We start from the raw sequence: 20,401 nt of genomic DNA, 5'->3' as shown, positions 1-20,401 counted from the left end.
CACAGGAAGACTGGAATGGTTGATACTGTGCAAGAACAGCAGTGCAGAAACTGTCTTAGACTAGCACCTAGCAAGACCTATCTTCAAAGGTCCTAAAGCAAAGGAGGTACCATCTTTCATTCTCTTTTTATGAGCTCTTCCAGTCATCAAGGCAACACAGAGCAGTTCTAGAGAGGTTATCCCAATCCATCACACTCATTGGAGCCATTCCTGAAAAGAAGGCAAAAAAACAGAACAATAGAATCACATTTTGCCAGAGTCTTCACATCTTTCAGCTCATAGAATCATAGAATCATTAAGGTTGGAAGAGACCTCTAAGATCATTGAGTCCAACCGTCAACCCAACACCACCATGCCCACTAAACCATGTCCCTAAGTGCCTCATCTACACGTCTTTTAAATACCTCCAGGGATGGGGACTCCACCACTTCCCTGGGCAGCCTGTTCCAATGTTTCACCACTCTTTCAGTAAAGACATTTTTCCTCACGTCCAATCTAAACCTCCCCTGGCACAACTTGAGGCCATTTCCTCTCGTCCTATCGCTTGTTACTTGGGAGAAGAGACCGACACCCACCTCGCTACAACCTCCTTTCAGGGAGTTGTAGAGAGCGATGAGGTCTCCCCTCAGCCTCCTTTTCTGCAGGCTAAACAACCCCAGTTCCCTCAGCCGCTCCTCATAAGACTTGTTCTCCAGACCCCTCACCAGCCTCGTTGCCCTTCTCTGGACACGCTCCAGCACCTCGACGTCCTTCTTGTAGTGAGGGGCCCAAAACTGAACACAGTATTCGAGGTGTGGCCTCACCAGTGCCAAGTACAGGGGCACGATCACTTCCCTACTCCTGCTGGCCACACTATTTCTGATACAGGCCAGGATGCCATTGGCCTTCTTGGCCACCTGGGCACACTGCCGGCTCATGTTCAGCCGGCTGTCAACCAGCACCCCCAGGTCCTTTTCTGACAGGCAGCTTTCCAGCCACTCTTCCCCAAGCCTGTAGCGCTGCATGGGGTTGTTGTGACCCAAGTGCAGGACCCGGCACTTGGCCTTGTTGAACCTCATACAATTGGCCTCGACCCATCGATCCAGCCTGTCCAGGTCCCTCTGCAGAGCCTTCCTACCCTCGAGCAGATCAACGCTCCCGCCCAACTTGGTGTCATCTGCAAACTTACTGAGGGTGCACTCGATCCTCTCATCCAGATCATTGATATTGAACAAGACCGGCCCCAATACTGAGGCCTGGGGAACACCGCTCGTGACCAGCCGCCAACTGGATTGAACTCCATTCACCACAACTCTCTGGGCCCGGCCGTCCAGCCGGTTTTTTACCCAGCGCAGGGTACACCTGTCTAAGCCGTGAGCCGCCAGCTTCTCTAGGAGAATGCTGTGGGAGACGGTGTCAAAGGCCTTACTGAAGTCCAGGTAGACCACATCCACAGCCTTTCCCTCGTCCACTAGGCGGGTCACCTGGTCATAGAAGGAGATCAGGTTGGTCAAGCAGGACCTGCCTTTCATGAATCTGTGCTGGCTAGGCCTGATCCCCTGGTTGTCCCGCTCATGCCTTGTGAGCGCCCTCAAGATGAACCGCTCCATAATCTTCCCCGGCACCGAGGTCAGGCTGACAGGCCTGTAGTTCCCCGGATCCTCCTTCCGGCCCTTCTTGTAGATGGGCGTCACATTGGCAAGCCTCCAGTCGTCCGGGACCTCCCCCGTTAACCAGGACTGCTGATAAATGATGGAGAGTGGCTTGGTGAGCTTCTCCGCCAGCTCCCTCAGCACCCTCGGGTGGATCCCATCCGGCCCCATAGACTTGTGAGCATCCAGGTGGTGTAGCAGGTCATTGACTGCTTCCTCTTGGATTACGGGGGGTTCATCCTGCTCGCCGTCCCTGTCTTCCAGCTCAGGGGGCCGAGTACCCTGAGGATAACTGGTCTGCCTGTTAACGACTGAGGCAAAGAAGGCATTGAGTACCTCAGCCTTTTCCTCATCCTCAGTGACAACGTTCCCCCCCGCATCCAATAAGGGATGGAGATTCTCCCTGGCTCTCTTCTTGTCATTAATATATTTGTAAAAGCTTTTTTTGTTGTCTTTAACGACAGCGGCCAGATTGCGTTCTAGCTGGGCTTTTGCCTTTCTCATTTCCTCTCTGCACGACCTAACGAGATCCCTGTACTCTTCTTGAGTTGCCTGCCCCTTCTTCCACAAGCGGTAAACTCTCCTTTTTTTCCTGAGTCCCAGCAAAAGCTCCCCGTTCAGCCAGGTCAGTAATGACTTGTATTGTTTGGGCTTTCCTGGCCTGAAGAGACCAAGTCAGAACTAATGACATAAAATTTATGCTTCCCTAGACTTCTTTTACAACGCTGCTTGATGACAGACTGTTCTACCTGCATTCCCAAAGGGTTGCACTGTCCTACATTTATGGACCTGGATGTGCAAAGCAATTAATGAATGAGACACTTGTTGAACTTTTTGTTACACTATCAAGCCAAAATCTCGGGCAAGGCAAAGATGAAAGCAAACCATGAGTCCAAAGATGAAGATGAGAAAGTGGTTGAATATCCTCTGTTGCCACCACTTTTCTGTGTTCTGTAAACAAAATCCATTATGTTCCTGAAACTTCATAGGAATAGCCGTAAAAATAGCTGAATAAAAAATTACTGTAGTGGTATGGGGTATGGTAAGGTGTGTGCAAGTTTCTGGTTTGTTTGTTTGCGGGTTTTTGTGTGGTAGTAAGTGTTATATAGACATACAGTAAGAAACACAGTATAAACTTGACAGTGTTTATCTCTTTTTTACTTAGTTAAGCTGTTTTATTTTCTGCTTTGTAGAATGGCCATTCTTTTATTTGAAACAAAATGGAGAAGTGAGGCAACATACTATGAACGATACTTCAGTAGACCACAGTACCTCAGCCTGTCCCCTGTTCAGTTACTGAGCTCCCTGATTTCATTAGGAGGTAGCTGGGGTCCACAGTTGTCTAAGTAGACACAGAAGGGTCCTTATATATTACTGGGAATGTTGCTTAAGCTAAGACCCTCAGAATCTGGGCATTAAATATCATAAAGTAGGTAGACCCTCTTACCCCTGAAGCTACAGTGATCTTGTCTCCTAAATCAGTCTGGTTTTAATACTTAGCAATATTGCTATTCCAAGAAGTTGTGATCCCTTGTTTTCAATGTTATCTTAGATATATATGTGTATGTTATATGTCTTTAGGGATAGTGCTGGCAAGATGTGTGGGTTTCTGTGAGCTATTTACTAACTAGTTAAACTGTGAAAATGGAGGAAACTTTAATTCTTTTAGCACAATAAAATGTTTAAGTGGAATGAGAACATTAACTCAGCAGAAGAGGTGTCAGAGATTTCCATTAAAGCTAAAAGCATAAGAAGCTGTTAGCTACGTTATTTAGATATTTAGAAACAGAAGTTGAAGGAAGCATGAAAGGCAAATAAAACAGATAAATTGCATCACAGTCTAATCTCAGATGAAAACTTCCCTGGCTCTTAAAAGAGAGTATCTGGAGAGTTGCAATATAAGCCAATGTTGGCAGATGGTAGGAGTAATTTTAAAATAGTCTAAGGAAGTGTGTAGGCAAGAGGAAGGAAGATGGAAAATTAAAGGAAGAAAGGATCTACATAAACCATGGTTGTATTGTAAAATGTGATGGCAAGGCAGTATGTCAAGATCCCACCCTTATTTCTATAGCACTTTTCAGATCCACTCTGATATGTTAAAAGTAAAACGTTTGTTTTCTGCCAGCTCTGCAAGTACAACCCCTAGTTTAAAAAGTCATCTGGATTCTTTCTGGCTTTGACATTGCCAGTTATAAAGACTGCATTTGGAACTCAGCTAACTCTTCTGCTGATGGCATGCAAGCTAGGAAAGAGTCCAGCTCATTAGCGGAGAACTGTATTAGTTCTGCAGATCCAGTAAGAATAAAAGTACTAAAAACATATTACTTCTACAGCAACAGAAGCAGAGCCTGGGAGAAGCAGATAAAAAGTCATTTTCGCATGGTCATTTGATCAGGACCAGGGAATGAAACCAAATGTACCAATTGTTTTCCAGGTGAAAGATAGCATATGTACAGTAACAAAAAGCTGTAAGTCTCTTGTTTTCTAGTAGTTTCCCGATAACTCTGTGCAGTGTTTAGAGCCACTGGAACTTACAGATCACTAAACAAGATTGAATGTTATCTGTGGTAGTCGACAAGCTAAAGGGATGTTTTGATGTTAGAATGATAACAGGGTAAAGAAATAGTATGGGGGACCTGGTTACACAGGACATGGAAAAGGTGGAAGTACTTAGTGATAGGACGAGAGGAAATGGCCTCAAGTTGCGCCAGGGGAGGTTTAGATTGGATGTGAGGAAAAATTTCTTTACTGAAAAAGTGGTTAAACATTGGAACAGGCTGCCCAGGGAAGTGGTGGAGCCCCCATCCCTGGAGGTATTTAAAAGACGAGTAGATGAGGCACTTAGGGACATGGTTTAGTGGACATGGTGGTGTTGGGTCAATGGTTGGACTCGATGATCTTAGAGGTCTTTTCCAACCTCAATGATTCTCTGATTCTATGATTCTATGAATGGAAGGTCTAAATTGGATGGGAGCAGGGAGAGGGAGAGGAACTTTTTGTGGCAAATTGATCTATTCCTTCATTTTCATAGAACTACTTGAAGGTTTCCAGGTTATCTTGTTCAACTGAGTCCTTCTTATGGAAATAAGTATGTGGCAGGACAACAGAGACTGTGATTACAGTTCTATGGTAAATGGAGTTTCTGGTGTGGATGTTACTTTCATATTACTAACGATTTATATCTACTATTACAATTTTTAAACATCGGTCTCTAAAGTTATTTACAAAGCAACGTAGATCACAACACCACACTGAAAGTGATAGTCTGCGGTAGGTACAGCACTACTGAGTATAAGGTGGGTGCAGAGCACAGGTAGGACCTTTGGTAAGGTTGGGCAGCAAGCAGGTGTGTTTTTTCCTACTCCCCTGAATACACAGAGGTCGTACTTAGCTCCATCCTGCAGCTAACGAAGATTGGACCAGCCCTTCCCAGCGGGCAATGGCTCCTCTCTGAGTTCATTTGCAGATAGAAAAGGAGAGAGCAGTTGCCTTAGCTATCATTTAGCTGAGTAAAAGTCATCCACCAAATGTAGGAAGTGACTTCTTAATCTGTACCTTTCTGCTTCCTTTACACAAACAAGTAAGAACCAAGTGGCCCTAAGTTTGCTCTGCCATATCTTTGTTTCTGGACTGTTATTTTCTGTGAGTCACTCAGTTCCAATGAACTGCTGCCTATGATCCCACACTTGTCCTTATATGAAGTATAATAAATAACCTCTGACAAGTAAGCGTCTCTCAGTTGGTCTTGTACAGTGATCACAAAATGTCCACAGGGATTGAGACAAGAACAAACTCTCTGTTTATGCTATTATTTATAATTTCTCTTTTTATTTACTATGTAAAGTATAGGTGAAGAGGACTTCTTTTTTGAATACAAAGTTGGAAGGTAGTATCTGTTATCCTGTAGCTTACTAATGCTGACAGTTTTACAATTCAAGGTAAACAGTCTTACATTTTCTTGCAGGCAGACAGTGGAACGTGTGACGTTACAGAACCAACTCCAGCAGCTTTTAGAAGCCCAGCGGTCAGAGGGCAAGTCACTGCCAACGTCCCCAAGGTAAGGTGACTAGAATTATGCTGCAGCCTGGATTTGCAGAGTTTCATGGTACATTGGTTATCAGGAGAAGCTGTGACCTGTCTAAATAGTAGATGTGTTCTGTGAAGTAAATGTGTTTTTTTACCTCATGTGCTTGAAGCTGAGCTTCTAGAATTTGACAGTGTGTAATGTTGTATAAATATTGGAAATTTTGAGTATGAAATGAATAGTCCCTGTTTCCCAGCAGAGTGAAAATCAGATTTACAGTGGAATAGAATATATTCTGTATTAGATGAATAGCAGAGGATCCTAGAAACCCCTAGAAAAGTTGTAAAGTTTGACCTTGTGGTGGTCCACTGTACGTTACTGCCAGCAGTAATTCATAAAGCCAGTTACCAACAAAACCTGCTTTCAGATTAATAAGACTCCTTACTCTCGTTAAATCTTTTGCCTGCAGTAGCTTGTACAAGAAGTTAAAACTCCAGAAATTTTATGTATTGTTTACATATCCTGTCAGAAGTCCCAGAAATGGACACAAGCTGAGTAACATTAAAGAGGAGGAAAGTAAAGGCAGAGGACTGGATCTGGAGTCTGCTAAGGTATCTCTCTGACTTCTATCATAGACTTCCAGTGTGATGCATGGAAGTCAAGCAAACACACGACTTCTCTCTGATAGCAATCTGAAGACAACTTTGAAATTAACTCACATGCAAATAGGACTCGGTTTATCATTACCTTCTAATTTAGTTTCCTCTCTGTATGACATATACAGTGCTTCTCCTTGTTTCAGGGTTGTTACAGAGCTACATATATGTTAAAGTATAAAGCCAGCATAAAAGCTTCTGCAGGCATTGGTGGTCAGAGCTTTGGGTCATCAAGTATGAACTTGTAGGATCAATGACTGCTTTTTTTCCATTCTCACAGAATCTCAAGCGCTTTGCTGGACAAGTGCTCCATTGTCCCTGAATTTCATGTGTCAGTGTTTCAGACAAGTGCAAATAGTTACAGAAGTAGATAACAAAGACATTGGGATTGGAGATGCATTTGTGTAAAGGAACTTCAGCTAGGAAAGGGCTGTAAACTCCAAACTCCTGCTGAAGTAGAAAACCACACTGGAAAGAGTTGTTTTGTCCTTTTTTTTAGAATCATGGTCTTTGTCTTCCCTGTCTGCCAGCTCAACAGGGACAATGGGACCAAACGCTGTCTTCCAGCTCATTTGGTTTCTGTGACTTTTGCTGACTGGTCTTTCCAAGTGGTCTCGCATCTGAGTACTGGTGAGCACCAGGACTGTTTTACTTTCAGTATCAGATAAGATCAGGTGAGAGCAGATCTCTCATCATTCATTATTCCTGTAAAAGGGTAGGTTTCAACATCTTTTTAGTTAAGTGAGCAAGTCTGAAAATGATACTCTATTATTTAAAATTTTATTTCATTGTTGGCTACTACTTTTCCTTCCAGCTAGAACTCACTTGTGGATATTATCATCATCCAAGGAGCCAGTAGCAGATCTAAGAGAACCTATCCCTTTTACTAGGAATGACTATTGTAGATACGTGCATATTCTTCAATGTCTGTTTCGGTTTGCCACAGGAGAAAAAGCACAAAATGAATTGAAGATGAGGTGGCTAGTATAGGCATGTGAATTTTGTACACTGTGAAAACTATGGACTCATCAGAGTAGAAGTTGCTTGCAAAAAAAGAAATTAAATTTATAAGTTCACTGCCTCACGCTAACCTTAATTTTGTCACCTTACCCTTGCTTAGAGGAAAAGTGGTTTAACATAAGAACGTGGAGTATTATGAGCTCTGGCATATGTCACAGGGAAAGAAATGGTCTCTGTAATTTACGTTCTTTGCAAATCAGACTTACTTGAGATTGCTGTTTCCTCGCTATATAACATTTGGTGTTCTAAATTTAATTTATTATTCTAATAGTATTGAAATAAATTCATGTCACCTTTCTCATGCTTTTCAGTATTTCATATCTGAAAAGGTTTTCAGTGCAAATGGCCCTGACTTTTTATGAGGTCTTATATGGCTATTATTAATACCAGATGAAGTTTAGATTTATGAAATCATTGCTATGCAGAGAGCCGGTACTTTCGCAGTAATTAGAATAAGCTACTTTTGTATTATGATGTGACTTGGATAGTAGGCATTTGGCCTTGCAGGTTTTTTTTTCCTTTTAAAACATGTCGACTCCCACAAATAGGAAACAGTAGTTTCTCTGAGGTTTTCCTAGAAAGTCATCTTTGGCGTTGAAATAACCATTCTAAGTTTTAATTTCAAGGAGTTTTCTTTGTAAGAGAAAGTGAAGAGACTCAAATCCTAATTAGGAGTGGAAGCAGGGTTACATCCTTCTCTGTGTAATCTTCTCTGTGGCATCATGGTAATGAATTCCATGTGAGTAGCGATGAAGAGGATAAGTAACAATAAGCTGAGACAGACACGTACACTGGAAATAGCAGTTTCACATTTTATATGTGCATTAACTTGGCTGTGGTATTTCCTCCTCTTTTTTTCTTTAAGCTTGCCATCGTCTCCTGCTTCTGGCAAACCCCAGTGGAAACCATCTGAAGCAGATGAATTGTCTCCACCAAAAAGTAAATTGAACACCCAAGATGGGATTCAGATTCTTGGCAGCTTGGGAACTTCTAGTCGCACTCGAGCCAAGATAAAAGATGAGGACTCAGATAAAATCTTACGACAGTTATTGGGGAAGGAAATCTCTGAAAATGTCTGTATGCAGGAAAAGCTGACTTTGGAATTTCAGGATGCTCATGCATCCTCCAAGAACGTGAAGAAGATTTTGCCAGAGAAAAGGGAGTTGAAGTTAGCCAGACTGAGGCAACTGATGCAGAGGTCACTCAGTGAGTCTGACACAGACTCAGCTAATTCTGAGGACCACAAGAACACCCCTGTGAAAAGAACTGACAAACCAAGGCCTCAGCCCATAGTGGAGAGTGTTGAGAGCACAGAGAGTTTACACCTGATGATTAAGAAACATACTTCCGCAGCAGGACGCCGCTTCCCTTTTGGTATCAGGGTCTCTAAGTCTGTGGATGGCCACAGTCCTTCCCCTACTTCAGAGAGCAGCGATCCGGATAGTGAAGCCCCGTATCAGTCTGGTACTGTACCTCAGAACCAGTTTTGTGGAGACAACTCTCCGTCCAGCACAGACAGTGCCACTGCTCAAAAGGTTGCCACCAGCCCTAAGAGTGCTCTCAAGTCTCCATCTTCAAAGCGCAGAACCTCCCAAAATTTGAAACTCCGAGTAACTTTCGAGGAGCCTGTGGTGCAGGTGGAGTTAGCAGAGTCAGAACTAAATGAGGAAAAGGATAAAGACCGGGGCAAAGGACTCGTGCGGGCTCCACCCAGCTCTGGAGAGCCAGCGGGGGACCAGCTGAAAAGGCCTTTTGGAACCTTTCGTTCCATAATGGAGACGCTTAGTGGCAACCAAAATAACAACAACAACTGTCAAACAGCAAACCTGATCAAAACCTCATCAACGCTGCCTTTTACCTCATTAGGAAGGAAGACAGCAGACAGCAAGGGAAGTCCAGCAGCTCTCACAAAAGGAAGAAACAAGCCAGTGAGTGCTCTGAAAGGAGGAAGGGCCTTTTTTTTCTCGTCTCTTTAAGTAATGAATAGGTTTGACAGCTTCTTCTTCCTGCCTTTCTATAGCAAAAGGATGCACACAAATACTTTACTGTATTTGACCTGTAGAAAGCCCATCCACTGTTTCAGTTTTGGAAGGCTTTTCCAAGGAATGGCAGATATTGCTCGTGTACAGAGTCTGCACTCTTAGTGCACATGGTTCACATGTTATGTGTTGAAAGCTTTCCACAGAGACGTGATTCACCTGGAAATCATGTTTGATGTTGTTCTGAATGACAAGTCATACAATGAGAATGTCACACTTGAATCCATGGGATTTCTGAGGAGTAAATAAGTGAAGAACTAGCCCTGTCCTGTCCTATAGCCAAAACTGATGAGGCCAACAGCATAAAAATAAGTGGTAGAATATAAAGAGGAAAAATAGCAGAAATGGTCTTTCCTGCTTCTGTGGGAGCTACAGCCATCTCCTAGGTGTTGAAGCTGTCAGTACCCAGCCTTCTTTGCCCACCCCTCTCCTCCTAGCACAGAGTCTTCTTGTGGCAGAGCATATGGTTGGTCTGTAGCAAAATGTACTGGATCCAGATCATCACCTCTCTGCGGTCAACAGAGTGCCCTTTCTGGGATCCCAACAGAAAGAGGGGTGTCTCCAGTTAGGAAGCTGGCTCTCTTGTTTGAAAGAAAGCAGAAAATACTTTGAACAAATGTATCTTCCGAGAGAAAGGAATAGGTATTGAACGAAAGAGACAGAGGTAGGAAATACTGTGAGTGCAGTGTGTTTGTGGAGTGGAGAGGAGAAGTGCAAGCATCTGGAGATACAATAAAGAGTTGAGTGAGAGGGAATGGTAGATGATTTAATCCTCTGTGAAAGACAGGGTGGGAGGGAAGAGGTAGATGGAAAGACATGAGGCGAAAGAATAATTTCAAGATTAAAAAAAGAACATAAGGCAGGCCAAGAGGAGGAGGAATAGTGAATTATATACTGTAAAAAGTATGACAAGGTAATGGGAGAAAAACACAGGAAAATCTTAGGCATAGAGGAGGCAAAATGAGTATGGAAAAGAAACAGTGGAAAGAGGGAACTGGAAAACAGTGAGCAGTCCGTATTAGTGGGTACTGCTAGAACAGTAGTGCTATAGCAGAATGTGAGATGAAATGAAAAATTCAAAGGAGACCTAATACAATAAATTGAAGTGGGACTGCATTTATTAAAGTTTACTCAGAATCACAGTATGAACTACTGATTTGAGCCTTTAAAGATATGCACCGTCTAGTTGAACAGCAGTTTAACATGGAAGTATTTTCATAACACAATGGCAATTTTTTTCAAAAGAATGATTCGGATTTTATAGTGACAGGGAAAGTCTGTTTTCAAAGATGTTCTGATAGATTGCAAGGTCATGAGCAGTTTTCATAGTTCCCTAAGAAAACTGAAGATATGGATGAGGTAATTCTAACAGTATTGACCCTTGCAATGTAAAATGCATGTTGTCTGTGAAAAGGCCATGTTTGCATGTCATCATTGCCAACATCAAAATTGTGGAAAGAACACATTTTCATACCAACCCAAAGGACCACAGCACACATCTCAAAGAGGTAACAGATTCAGCCTCATTTACTAACTCAAAAAGAAATCTGTTAAAATGTTATTGTGGCTATTTGAGTGCATGTTATGGTAGAATTCTGTGTTATGCATGTGGTAAGCTCAGTGCATGTTTTTAACTGATATGATGTTGTACTTCCTTAGGGTTCTTACTTCAGCTACACCAGTCTTTCCTCTAGCATGCTGAATGAAGAACTTCTGTATAACTATGCTTGGTATGTGCTTATGCATGGTGATGTTTAGCATCTCTGTTGCTTTGTTTTCTCAAATTGCATGTGTTTGCTAGCATTAGTCATAACTGAAATACTGGCATTGATTGGTGCACAAGAAGGGAAATAGATGAACATATGAACATCTAAATTCCTAGAAAAGCAGAAAGTTATGATGGATTTCTGCTGATGTCACCATTGAACTGGCTACAGGATTTCAGTTCCAAGCCAGTATAGAAAGTATTCATACTCGTAAATCCACCAGGGAGTATAGCGTACTTTGGCTGAGTATTCAGCCTCTGTTGAATGGAAGTCAAGTACCAAATGAGAATGGAAATTAAATTTCCTCTCATGAGGAGAGAAAAAAGACCACAGTTCATCTCTAAATCGATAGTACAGAGAACATGAGGCAGAATGCTGTACTTTAAGTCTAGTGCTCTCCTGTTTTCACAAATTTTTCTTACTCTTCCTCAGACTTCAAAGTTAAATCTGTTTTTTAAAAGTCTGATAACTTTGACTGTGTTTAAACTCCTTAATTTAGATGTGTTCCATCAGGACTGTTCCGGCAGATAGAGACCTGTCCCTCAAGGTCCATAAAGACATGTTGGAAAAAACAACATTTGACAAAATGTGTGTTTATTTTATAAGCAAATGCTTTGTAAAAATTACCTGTCATTTTTATTCAGCTCTTAACACTCACAAATTCTTGTGATTATATTTTTTTTTCTGTTAAACTGAGATGTAAATCCTTTCATTAGGCCTGGAAATGATTGCTATTCACACCAAAATTATACATTTGAAGATACTTCTGGGAAAATTATAAATTAGTCATTCTGCAGTTTGGGATGCTAAATTACTTTCAAGTTACTCTTTTCTAAATGTCTAATAATTTTTTTCTGTTCACTTGTTTTCTAATGCCAGGACCTTCCCATATTTAAAAACTCAATTTCCGTAATGGAAATGGGAGTCTTATTCTGAAGTCATTGGCACAGTGTATGTGAAACCAGAAACAGAACTGTAAGGTTTCCAAGAGGTTTCATTCTCTCCTGAAAACAAAGAGGGAAATTCCAGTGCAGAAAACTGACTGCACAGCAGCAGTTTGAGGGAGCATCAGTGGGCAGCCTCCAGTCAAAACACCCAGCTGCCTCTCCAGACCGTGGAGTAATACAAAACCATTAATCTCATCGTCATGTTAGAGCCATCTCCCGGATGTAGCCAGCTGTAATTCAGTATTGCTTTGTGTAGATGCTCTTGTGTGAGAAATCCCTGGCAGCATGGCATTTCTCCAGAAGCAGTGAGAGACGGAAGGTCTGGCTGCCACTGCAGAGCTGCAGAGTCACCTGCTGGGGGGGTGATGGGAGGGGAGAGCCTGAACTCCTGGTTGTCCCTCCAGGCACTGCTGAGCCGGGCATCATGTCCTGAAGCTGCCCCCTGTGGCAGTGAGCGTGTGGAAAACCAGAGAGTAGGAAACAAGGAGCAGACTGCGCTAGGGGCACACCTTGAGGAGGCTGTTATTGTACGCACAGATTAGGACAGAAGTGGGCAAATTGTGTGCCAGAGTCTGTGGCATGAGATTTCCAAAAATCACTTAAGAATGGAAGATGTATTGTGCTTTTCAGAAATCAGAACGTAGACCTGAAGGCTCTCAGAGCTTCTAAGCCAGCCTTCGTGATGCCTTTTAGCATGTGTTGTGATTTTTGAATGACAAAATGGGTGCCTGTCATTAGTTCACTGCTTGCTGCCCTGTAGCCTGTGAAATTTAAATAATAGAACATCACCATCACGTGTACTACAAGCCCCTGGATACTGTCTGAATTTTCCCTGGGTGGTCTGGGGAGACTGTGTAATTACCATTTCAGAGCTATTTTGAAAAAGAACCTTTCTGGGAGACAGTGTGGTCTTTGGTGTTTATAAACCTTTGTAGATTGTTATATTAGGGGGTTATATTTCTGGACACAGTCCCAAACCCATTTTAACTCTAGACCCTTATATAGGGGATTTTATTAGCATCTTCTGAAATCTGAAGTCATTATACAAAATCTACCTTCAGTCAGGTGACATTCCTGTCTACCAGTTTCCAGCTTCTTTGTCTTCAGCTTCTGTTTATTTCGTTTGTTTTATTTTTTCATTCAAAATACCCAAGTACATCAAGGCTTTGTGGTTTACTTTTTCAAATTGGTCACAGCTTAATAGTAGAGGATTGTATTAGATTTTCTAGTGTCCTTTTAAAATTTGATACACCCTATTTTTCTTAAGGCCCTAGAGTAAATTTCAGATGTGCAGGATGGGTTGGGACATTTTTCCCCTTTTGGAAGGATTGGCTAGTTTCTTGCGTATTACGACTCCAAGCAAATGCTTGTAGTTTTTTCCATCTTACATGTATGCCAATGAATGGTTCTTTCCCACACTTTAAATCATCTGAGATCTGCAGTACATTAAAATAAGCACTAACTCACCATATCAATACAAAACCCTGTATTAGCTGCAGCTTTCAACAGCAAAAATTTGTTCATACATCAGGGGCCATCAGCAGAATCTACCATCAGGTTTCTGTTAGATAGTAAACTGGGCATGCTTCTAAAATAGTAAGTGGACCTAACCTAACAGATATCCCACTGCCAGACCTAGTGCTGGATAAATTACAACTTCAAATATATACTCTAGAAAAAGGATGCTTATCTGTATGTCTAATAAAATAGTTACGATTCAGACTAGTACAGTATAAAATCAATATGAAAGTAATTTAGGCCTTGTCCCAAACAATTTACAGTTGTTCTGTTGTGAACTGTTATGATCATGCATCAGTGCCTGTTGCATGAGGGGATGTTTAGTATTTCTGTGGTGACACAGGCACCAGAAGATACTAGAAGTTTGGTTAGTAATTAGTAATATTGGAAATACATTTCCTTCAGGTCAGCAGGCGCAGTTGTAAAAGGCAAGTCTGTTCAGCATTGTCACCTAGAGACATCTGCATTAGCTAAAAATGATCGTATTTGAGGTCACAGTGCAACTGTAGAGCTGCAAAATGGGGTCTTTGGAGTGCCTAGTGAGCCTCTACGTGGGGGACTCACCCACAGGGTCTTTCAGCACTGCAAGTCTAAGCTAATGCAGTACGTAATTGATGCAAATTATCTTAGCCTTAGAAAGCATCCTTTAATAAAGTTCCACGGTTAACACTAAACATTGCTGTTGATAACAGCAATGCATGTTAAGTGCCAGAAACCAGTTATGGCAAAAAGTTAAGTGTTCCTCTTTTACCACCTCAAACTCAGTCCTACAAATTCTACCTCCCCTAGCTCAATTCTGTGTCTTTTGCTGTTGCTTTGGGTATGTGGCAACAGTAATTTAGATGAATGAAGGAAATTTTAAAATAAAATTATCCCTCATGCCCTCTTATTAGGACCCACAACTGTGGTCCCTGAGAAGGTCAGTTTCTGTTAAATCCTGACGTAACCACAAGGTTATCTAAGCATCCTAAGTATCAGTCTCTTGTGGATATTTGGTTCTTTGTGGTGATTGTAGACTGGAATAAAGCTATTCTGGTTTACAAGAATCAGGCTCACAAATATGTGAGTTTAAGACAAACTTTTTATACACATACTCTTGCCTTTTGCTGTGGGTTTTTAACCTCCCGCTAGTATCTGTCCTTTGCAGCAACAAACCAACTAGTCACGACTGTACTGTAGGAGTTTCACTGTTCAGCAGTAATAACTAAAAATGAGCCTTTTAATCTGCTTGCAAGTTGCTGTGGGCTTGATGCTTAATCAAAAATCCTTCAGCTGGAAGGTTAATTGAAGAGAGAGGGAACATACTGGGGATTCACAACAAGGACATATGAATGGAAGTGAAGAAACTGAGTGTTACAAATATTTAGTGTTTAATTTTTCTGCTTTAATTGGCAAGCTATCATTTGAGTCTCATACACAATAGATAGATTTTTAATTTTTTTTTTTAATTTAAGTTTACCTGGTGTGGAAATGAAGACTATAGAGAAATTATCCTTATCTGTGTATCTAATAAAATCGTAATGATTTGAACTGAGATTTTACGTAAATTGCAATGTTAAAAGAGATATAGACCCTATGTCACAAAGAGAATTACTGCTTGCCATTTTTCCTATGGCCTTTGTCACCATCTTCTGCTTAAGCAGACACATAAAGTAAGTCCAATGAATCACCTTCTGAAAGTGTTTATTTCTCTCTGATGATTATTAATGGGGACTAGATGATTCCCTTACAAGTGGAGTCAGAAACAAACAGGATATGTCTAATGTTTGTTGAAGTGGATCTTTTTATCACTATGGTACTTTTCCCTAAAGGACAAGGAATTTTTGGACATTCTGTCCATTATTACCAGAACATTATGACAGTGTACTAATTAATGCCCTGAGTTAAAATGCTCCTCATCGTCTCATTGGTTTCCAGTTTTGATTTCAGAATAGGAGCTACAAGAAAGTCAAGAATCCAGAGTATTAAAAGTATTTTGTGTAGTACATGTCTAGAGAAATAAGCCCAGAGAGAAAGATTAATTCAGAGTTCAATACTTGCAAATGGAATAAAACAGGGTGAACAAACACAAGGCAAATCCCTCTATATTGTTAGTGTTACCATGAGTAATTTTCTTCTTTTCCTTTCCAGGCATGATGACATCAATAGGAAAAGCTGGAAATCCGACAGTCAAAAGAGTACTGAAGAGACAGAGCTGCAGGAATTCTTCCTCTAAACCACATCTCATGATGTCTCACTTTGTTTGAAATACCTGAAATATATCCTTTTGAAACACTAATATGAGACATACCCCTCACCAGCGAAACAGCAGCTGTTAGGATGCCTTAATTTGTAGCAGTTAGACAAAACTTTTTTATGATAAATGTGTATATGTAACTTGTTTGTAAGCTGTGCTGTGTAAAGGCATGGGTGAGTAAAAGTAACAATATGAAAATTGTTATGACACAGGCAACCTCCAAAATGTTTGTTGGGCCACAGAACACATTTTGTACTTTGTGTCTTGCATGGATATATTGTCATATATCTTTATTTCCCTTTGTCAATGGCGTATACTGTCAAAGTTTCAGCCAGGACTCTGCCTGCTCAGCTCCTCAGTGAGACCAAGGCAAAAGCATTGATTTTTTTGAGTATGTTTTGTCTGTTGTTATTTCTATTTTTTGTAAAAAGGAAATAAAGATGGTGTTAATAGGACAGACTGAGTGCAGATACTTCTCATACTTCACTGTTTCATCTTCTGAGTTTTAGGTGTTTTATTGGTCTTTTTGGTGTTCATTTGATAATGAGACAATGTCCAGTACCAGGATTTCAGTTCAGTCAATCAGTTGAGTCAAGAATTGCTTTAATGTTCAGTGATCCCTTTTCAGCTTTAAAATGTGTAGAAATAAAAAGAAAGCATAAATGCAATTTTAAATTACCATTTATTGTTACTTATCAAACACTGGCAATGTGGTCAGCTCTGTTCAAATTACCGAGTAATCTGCTAAGACCTAGTCCATACTCTTTCAAAGCCATCATGATGCTTTTATTGAATGTTCTTTGAATCTCTCAGAGAAAATGCAATCTCTTACTGAATTAACTTCATTTCTGGTAAACTATGAGCACATTCTGCAAATGTGTCATACAGCACAACATCCAAAAGCAGACTACTAGGCAATCTTTACTTGACACATTTATTCATATCAAATATGTATGTATATATTTGCTTTATTTTTATTATATTGATCTATTTCCATTTGAGGACTGCTACAGTTTGATGAGAAAGATCCAAATACATGAGAATTTATTTTACTGACTATTCTAATAGAACATAGGGAAGTCATAGGAAGTTTGCCAAAGAAATTTTTATCACAAAGACAATCATAGAATCATAGAGTGGTTTGGGTTGGGAGGGACCTTTAAAGATCATCTAGTTCCAACACCCCTGCAATGGGCAGGGACATAAAAATTATGAGATTGTGCAAATTAAATTCCTGCAATTGCAGAACTAGCAAGTAAATAATGTGGACATTCAAGAGGATTTTGATTAAGTACAATAGAGTTGCTTTCTATGCAGTTTCTCTTGCCTGTTTTTTGCTGTGTTCATCTTGACCATTGGGCTTCCCTTGGTCAGTGAGAAGAGAGAGGGACTGCCTGAATGTGGTTCATCCTACCTATTATAGATATCTCATTTACAGGAGTACCAGTCCCATCCTACTTACTACAGGGGAAGTTGAGGTAGTAGAGCTCTTAGAAGACTGACTTAGTATTTGAATGCCTTTAATTAAGTGAGATAAATGTCTGTCTTTGAGTCACTCTTCAGAGTGATGTCACATTTGGCCATACAACCACCATGGACTAAGATGACTGAATGTCCCAGGCACCCTGCTTATAGGCTTTGGATAAGCACAGAGTACTACTGGATAAAATGGAGCCAATTGAGAGATCAGCAAAAAAACCCACAAATAGAAATAATAAAAGCTTGCACTTACAGAAATGAAATTCTGAGTTTCTTTCCACAGTTCCTATCTGTCACTTGGCAACACTTTGATTTTTGAGCTAAAGTAATAAACCTAGCACTCTAGCTGACCTGAGCTGTGTTGTTTAAAGAAACAACCAAACCTCCAAAAATATCTGTCAGCCAGGAACAGCAATACCTCTAACTGGGCCTCCTGTCGTCTGTGTGCATATGAAAAATCTGAATGCAAAGTGAGAAGAGACACATGTGCTGCAATTGCCAGAGTGCTGAAAGAGAGCGTAAGAAGGAGATATCCTGTGTCTGGTAGATGGGCTTAAAACAAATTGGCAATTTGCATTTTTGAGAGTGTGAAGAGTGTTGACTATGGTCATGCGAATGGCAGAAGGAGCAATCCTGCTGAGTGATCTTGACTGACTGGAGATGTGTAAAGTCTGCCATAGCTATCTGTAGTATCTAGCTGAAGCGGGGGATAAAACTGAACTTATGTGAAAGGATTTGAAACAGACCAAGGTGTAAGTATTGTCAAATCCTGGAAGAAAGAAGTTGCATATTCTGGAGACTGAGGATTTAAAAGTCACTTGCTTTCTGCAGGGTAGCAGTTTCTACAGAGTATATTCTTATACAGCACATGGTGAATCAAATTACGCAAGTATCGTAGGGCAATAGAGATTACTAAATGAGATAGGATTGGGATGCCAGAAGATGTTCAGGGTCTGTGGTTAAAGATATCCGCTAGGTAATTGATGTTGTGTCGAAGACTCCCATCCCAGATAACTGGATAATTGAATACAGCTGGGGAGGGGTGGGTGTTTCGAGTGAGCACTACATGTGCTGTTCATATGACTATCCATGGTTCCTGAGCACATTGGGGCAGAAAGCAGTCTCAGGGCTAGCTAGCGCAAAAGAGAGGCCAACTTGATGTAAGCATGAAAAGTAGTGTCTGGAGGGTTTTATCTCTGGAGATGGTGAACTCATGTTGTATAAACTGCTGATTTTATTGTTCCTAATTTGTACTTTCTTTCCTACCTAGGGCCCCAAAGCCTACACGTGGTACACTCTGATGTCATGCCTATTAGAGAAATGCTGATTCTGTGATCTGCAGCTGGCTGAAGCGTGTGCTCTGCATATTTGTATCCTTAGTAGCTATAGAATCCAGGTGCCATAACTCCTTCTGTTTGGTTTATAATCCTCCAGGCAGATCCCTCCTGGTATGAGTCTAAGTCGGGCTTCTGTCAGCAAAGCATAAGCATTTCCCAGAGGCAGAAGAGCTGATCAGGGATTTTCCAGCAAACATCTTCAGAAAATATCAGTTAGCCAAAGCTTTTGACAGAGGCACAAACCCCTTCTGATTACAACCCTTGGCAGAAAAGTTCCTCCCCTGTCCACTCAGAAATTTCTGATCAAAAGAAGGTAGTGAAGTCATTTGCTAGTGAACCAGTGTGTATCCTAGTAAAACTGTATCTGTGGACACCACAGATACAAAGAATGGCTTATCATGTTCTGTCACCCCCAAAGATGACAGAATAAGACCTCTCTGTGTTTGTCCTGTAGTTCTGTACCAAAGGTGATAAATAGGGTATTGGAGAGCAGTAGTGAATTCCCAATTTCATGTAATCTCTGGCTCTCCTCTTTTGACGAATGAAAATCATTTGCTAGGAGCCTTGTTTTTTCATGGTTGGCTGATTCATTTGTTTGTTTCAGGTATTTGAGATGGGCAGCATATAGCTACATGCAGTATCAAAACTGCAAGTATGGTACTTTATTTCATCAGCAGGATGGTGCGCTATGCTTTGTCCTGCATTAGAGCAGCATTTTAGTAATATTTATTTGCCTTTCAGTGTCCTATTAGAGGGCAAATACATTGGTTTACTAGCTTGCTAATGAATAAAATAACTATAGTCATCATAGTTGGTGTATGAAGGAGATGAAGGAGACAAGTTAGACAAACAGTTTAGACTTAATATTCATTTCACTGTAACTGTCCTTCAGAAACCTTTTCGTAACATCAAGCTGACATAAGATCAATGGCATAACAAAATACGATTGACAGCATAACAGTAAAAAAAATACTCCAACATTCACTTATTTATAACAAAATGGTAACTGTCTCAGAAACATGTTGTCTGAGAGGTGATTTGTTGCATGTTTCATCACCTACCATTACAGCAATGTCAGAATATGGCCATGCAATATACTCTAAAGTAAAATGTCAGCACATCATATGGTAGGTATGAATTAATGGATTAGCGAACGGATCTCATAGTGAGACAACTTTTGTCTGCATGTAGACTTAAGATTCAGCTCCTAGTACCCTTGAAATATTTCTTAGCCTTTTAAAAACCTACTTGATGAAAATTTGACAGAAAGATCTGTGAAAAATGTAGTCCCTGCATTTGTAGCGTCAAACTGCAAGGCTTAATTGTCTGTCATGAAATGGTTTCTTAATGACATAATAGGAATAATTTCTCAAATTATATTGCATTTCCTATTGTAAGTTCAGAAATGTCTTTCTAACTGTATATCAACTGTACCCAAGTATAGCCTGTTACATAATTAGCTTTTGTATAACCTTGTTTCTCTGTTTATAAATGCATTTTGAGGTTGCAAGTAAGTACACAATTGTGCATGAGAAGTGTAGCACATGCCCTGTAACCAAAATGTCTGTCAAACACAGAACTGTGTTGAGTATAAATTGCCCAAGTGAAAAAGCCCAAGCACTGGATAACCTGCAGTTCATCCTCTGCCTCTGCACACTATCACTGCCATATCACCTTCTTGCATACACCAGACATACTGCCCACTATTTGTACCCATCTTTCCTTTGTTATATTGACCAGTCAATATG

At 40.8% G+C, this 20,401-nt stretch overlaps 1 protein-coding gene across 2 annotated transcripts in view; it reads left to right on the top strand.

Moving 5' to 3' along the window:
• Positions 1 to 16,289, top strand: part of SNCAIP (synuclein alpha interacting protein) — a 97,569-nt gene extending 81,280 nt beyond the window's left edge. Inside the window, exons 9-12 of one of the 2 annotated variants that reach the window (XM_076362826.1) lie at positions 5,596 to 5,688; positions 8,197 to 9,259; positions 11,030 to 11,100; positions 15,732 to 16,289. In XM_076362826.1, coding sequence (XP_076218941.1) covers positions 5,596 to 5,688; positions 8,197 to 9,259; positions 11,030 to 11,100; positions 15,732 to 15,816 — 1,312 coding nt within the window. In that variant the 3' untranslated portion in view covers positions 15,817 to 16,289. The remainder of the gene's footprint in view (positions 1 to 5,595; positions 5,689 to 8,196; positions 9,260 to 11,029; positions 11,101 to 15,731) is intronic. The other variant, XM_076362827.1, reaches the window with a different exon arrangement.
• The last annotated feature ends 4,112 nt before the right edge of the window (positions 16,290 to 20,401 follow it).

The sequence above is a fragment of the Aptenodytes patagonicus genome, chromosome Z (genome assembly GCF_965638725.1).
Source record: "Aptenodytes patagonicus chromosome Z, bAptPat1.pri.cur, whole genome shotgun sequence".
Lineage (NCBI taxonomy): Eukaryota > Metazoa > Chordata > Aves > Sphenisciformes > Spheniscidae > Aptenodytes > Aptenodytes patagonicus.
The sequence above is the reverse complement of the archived record's forward strand: the minus strand, read 5'-3'. Positions and strand labels throughout refer to the sequence as shown.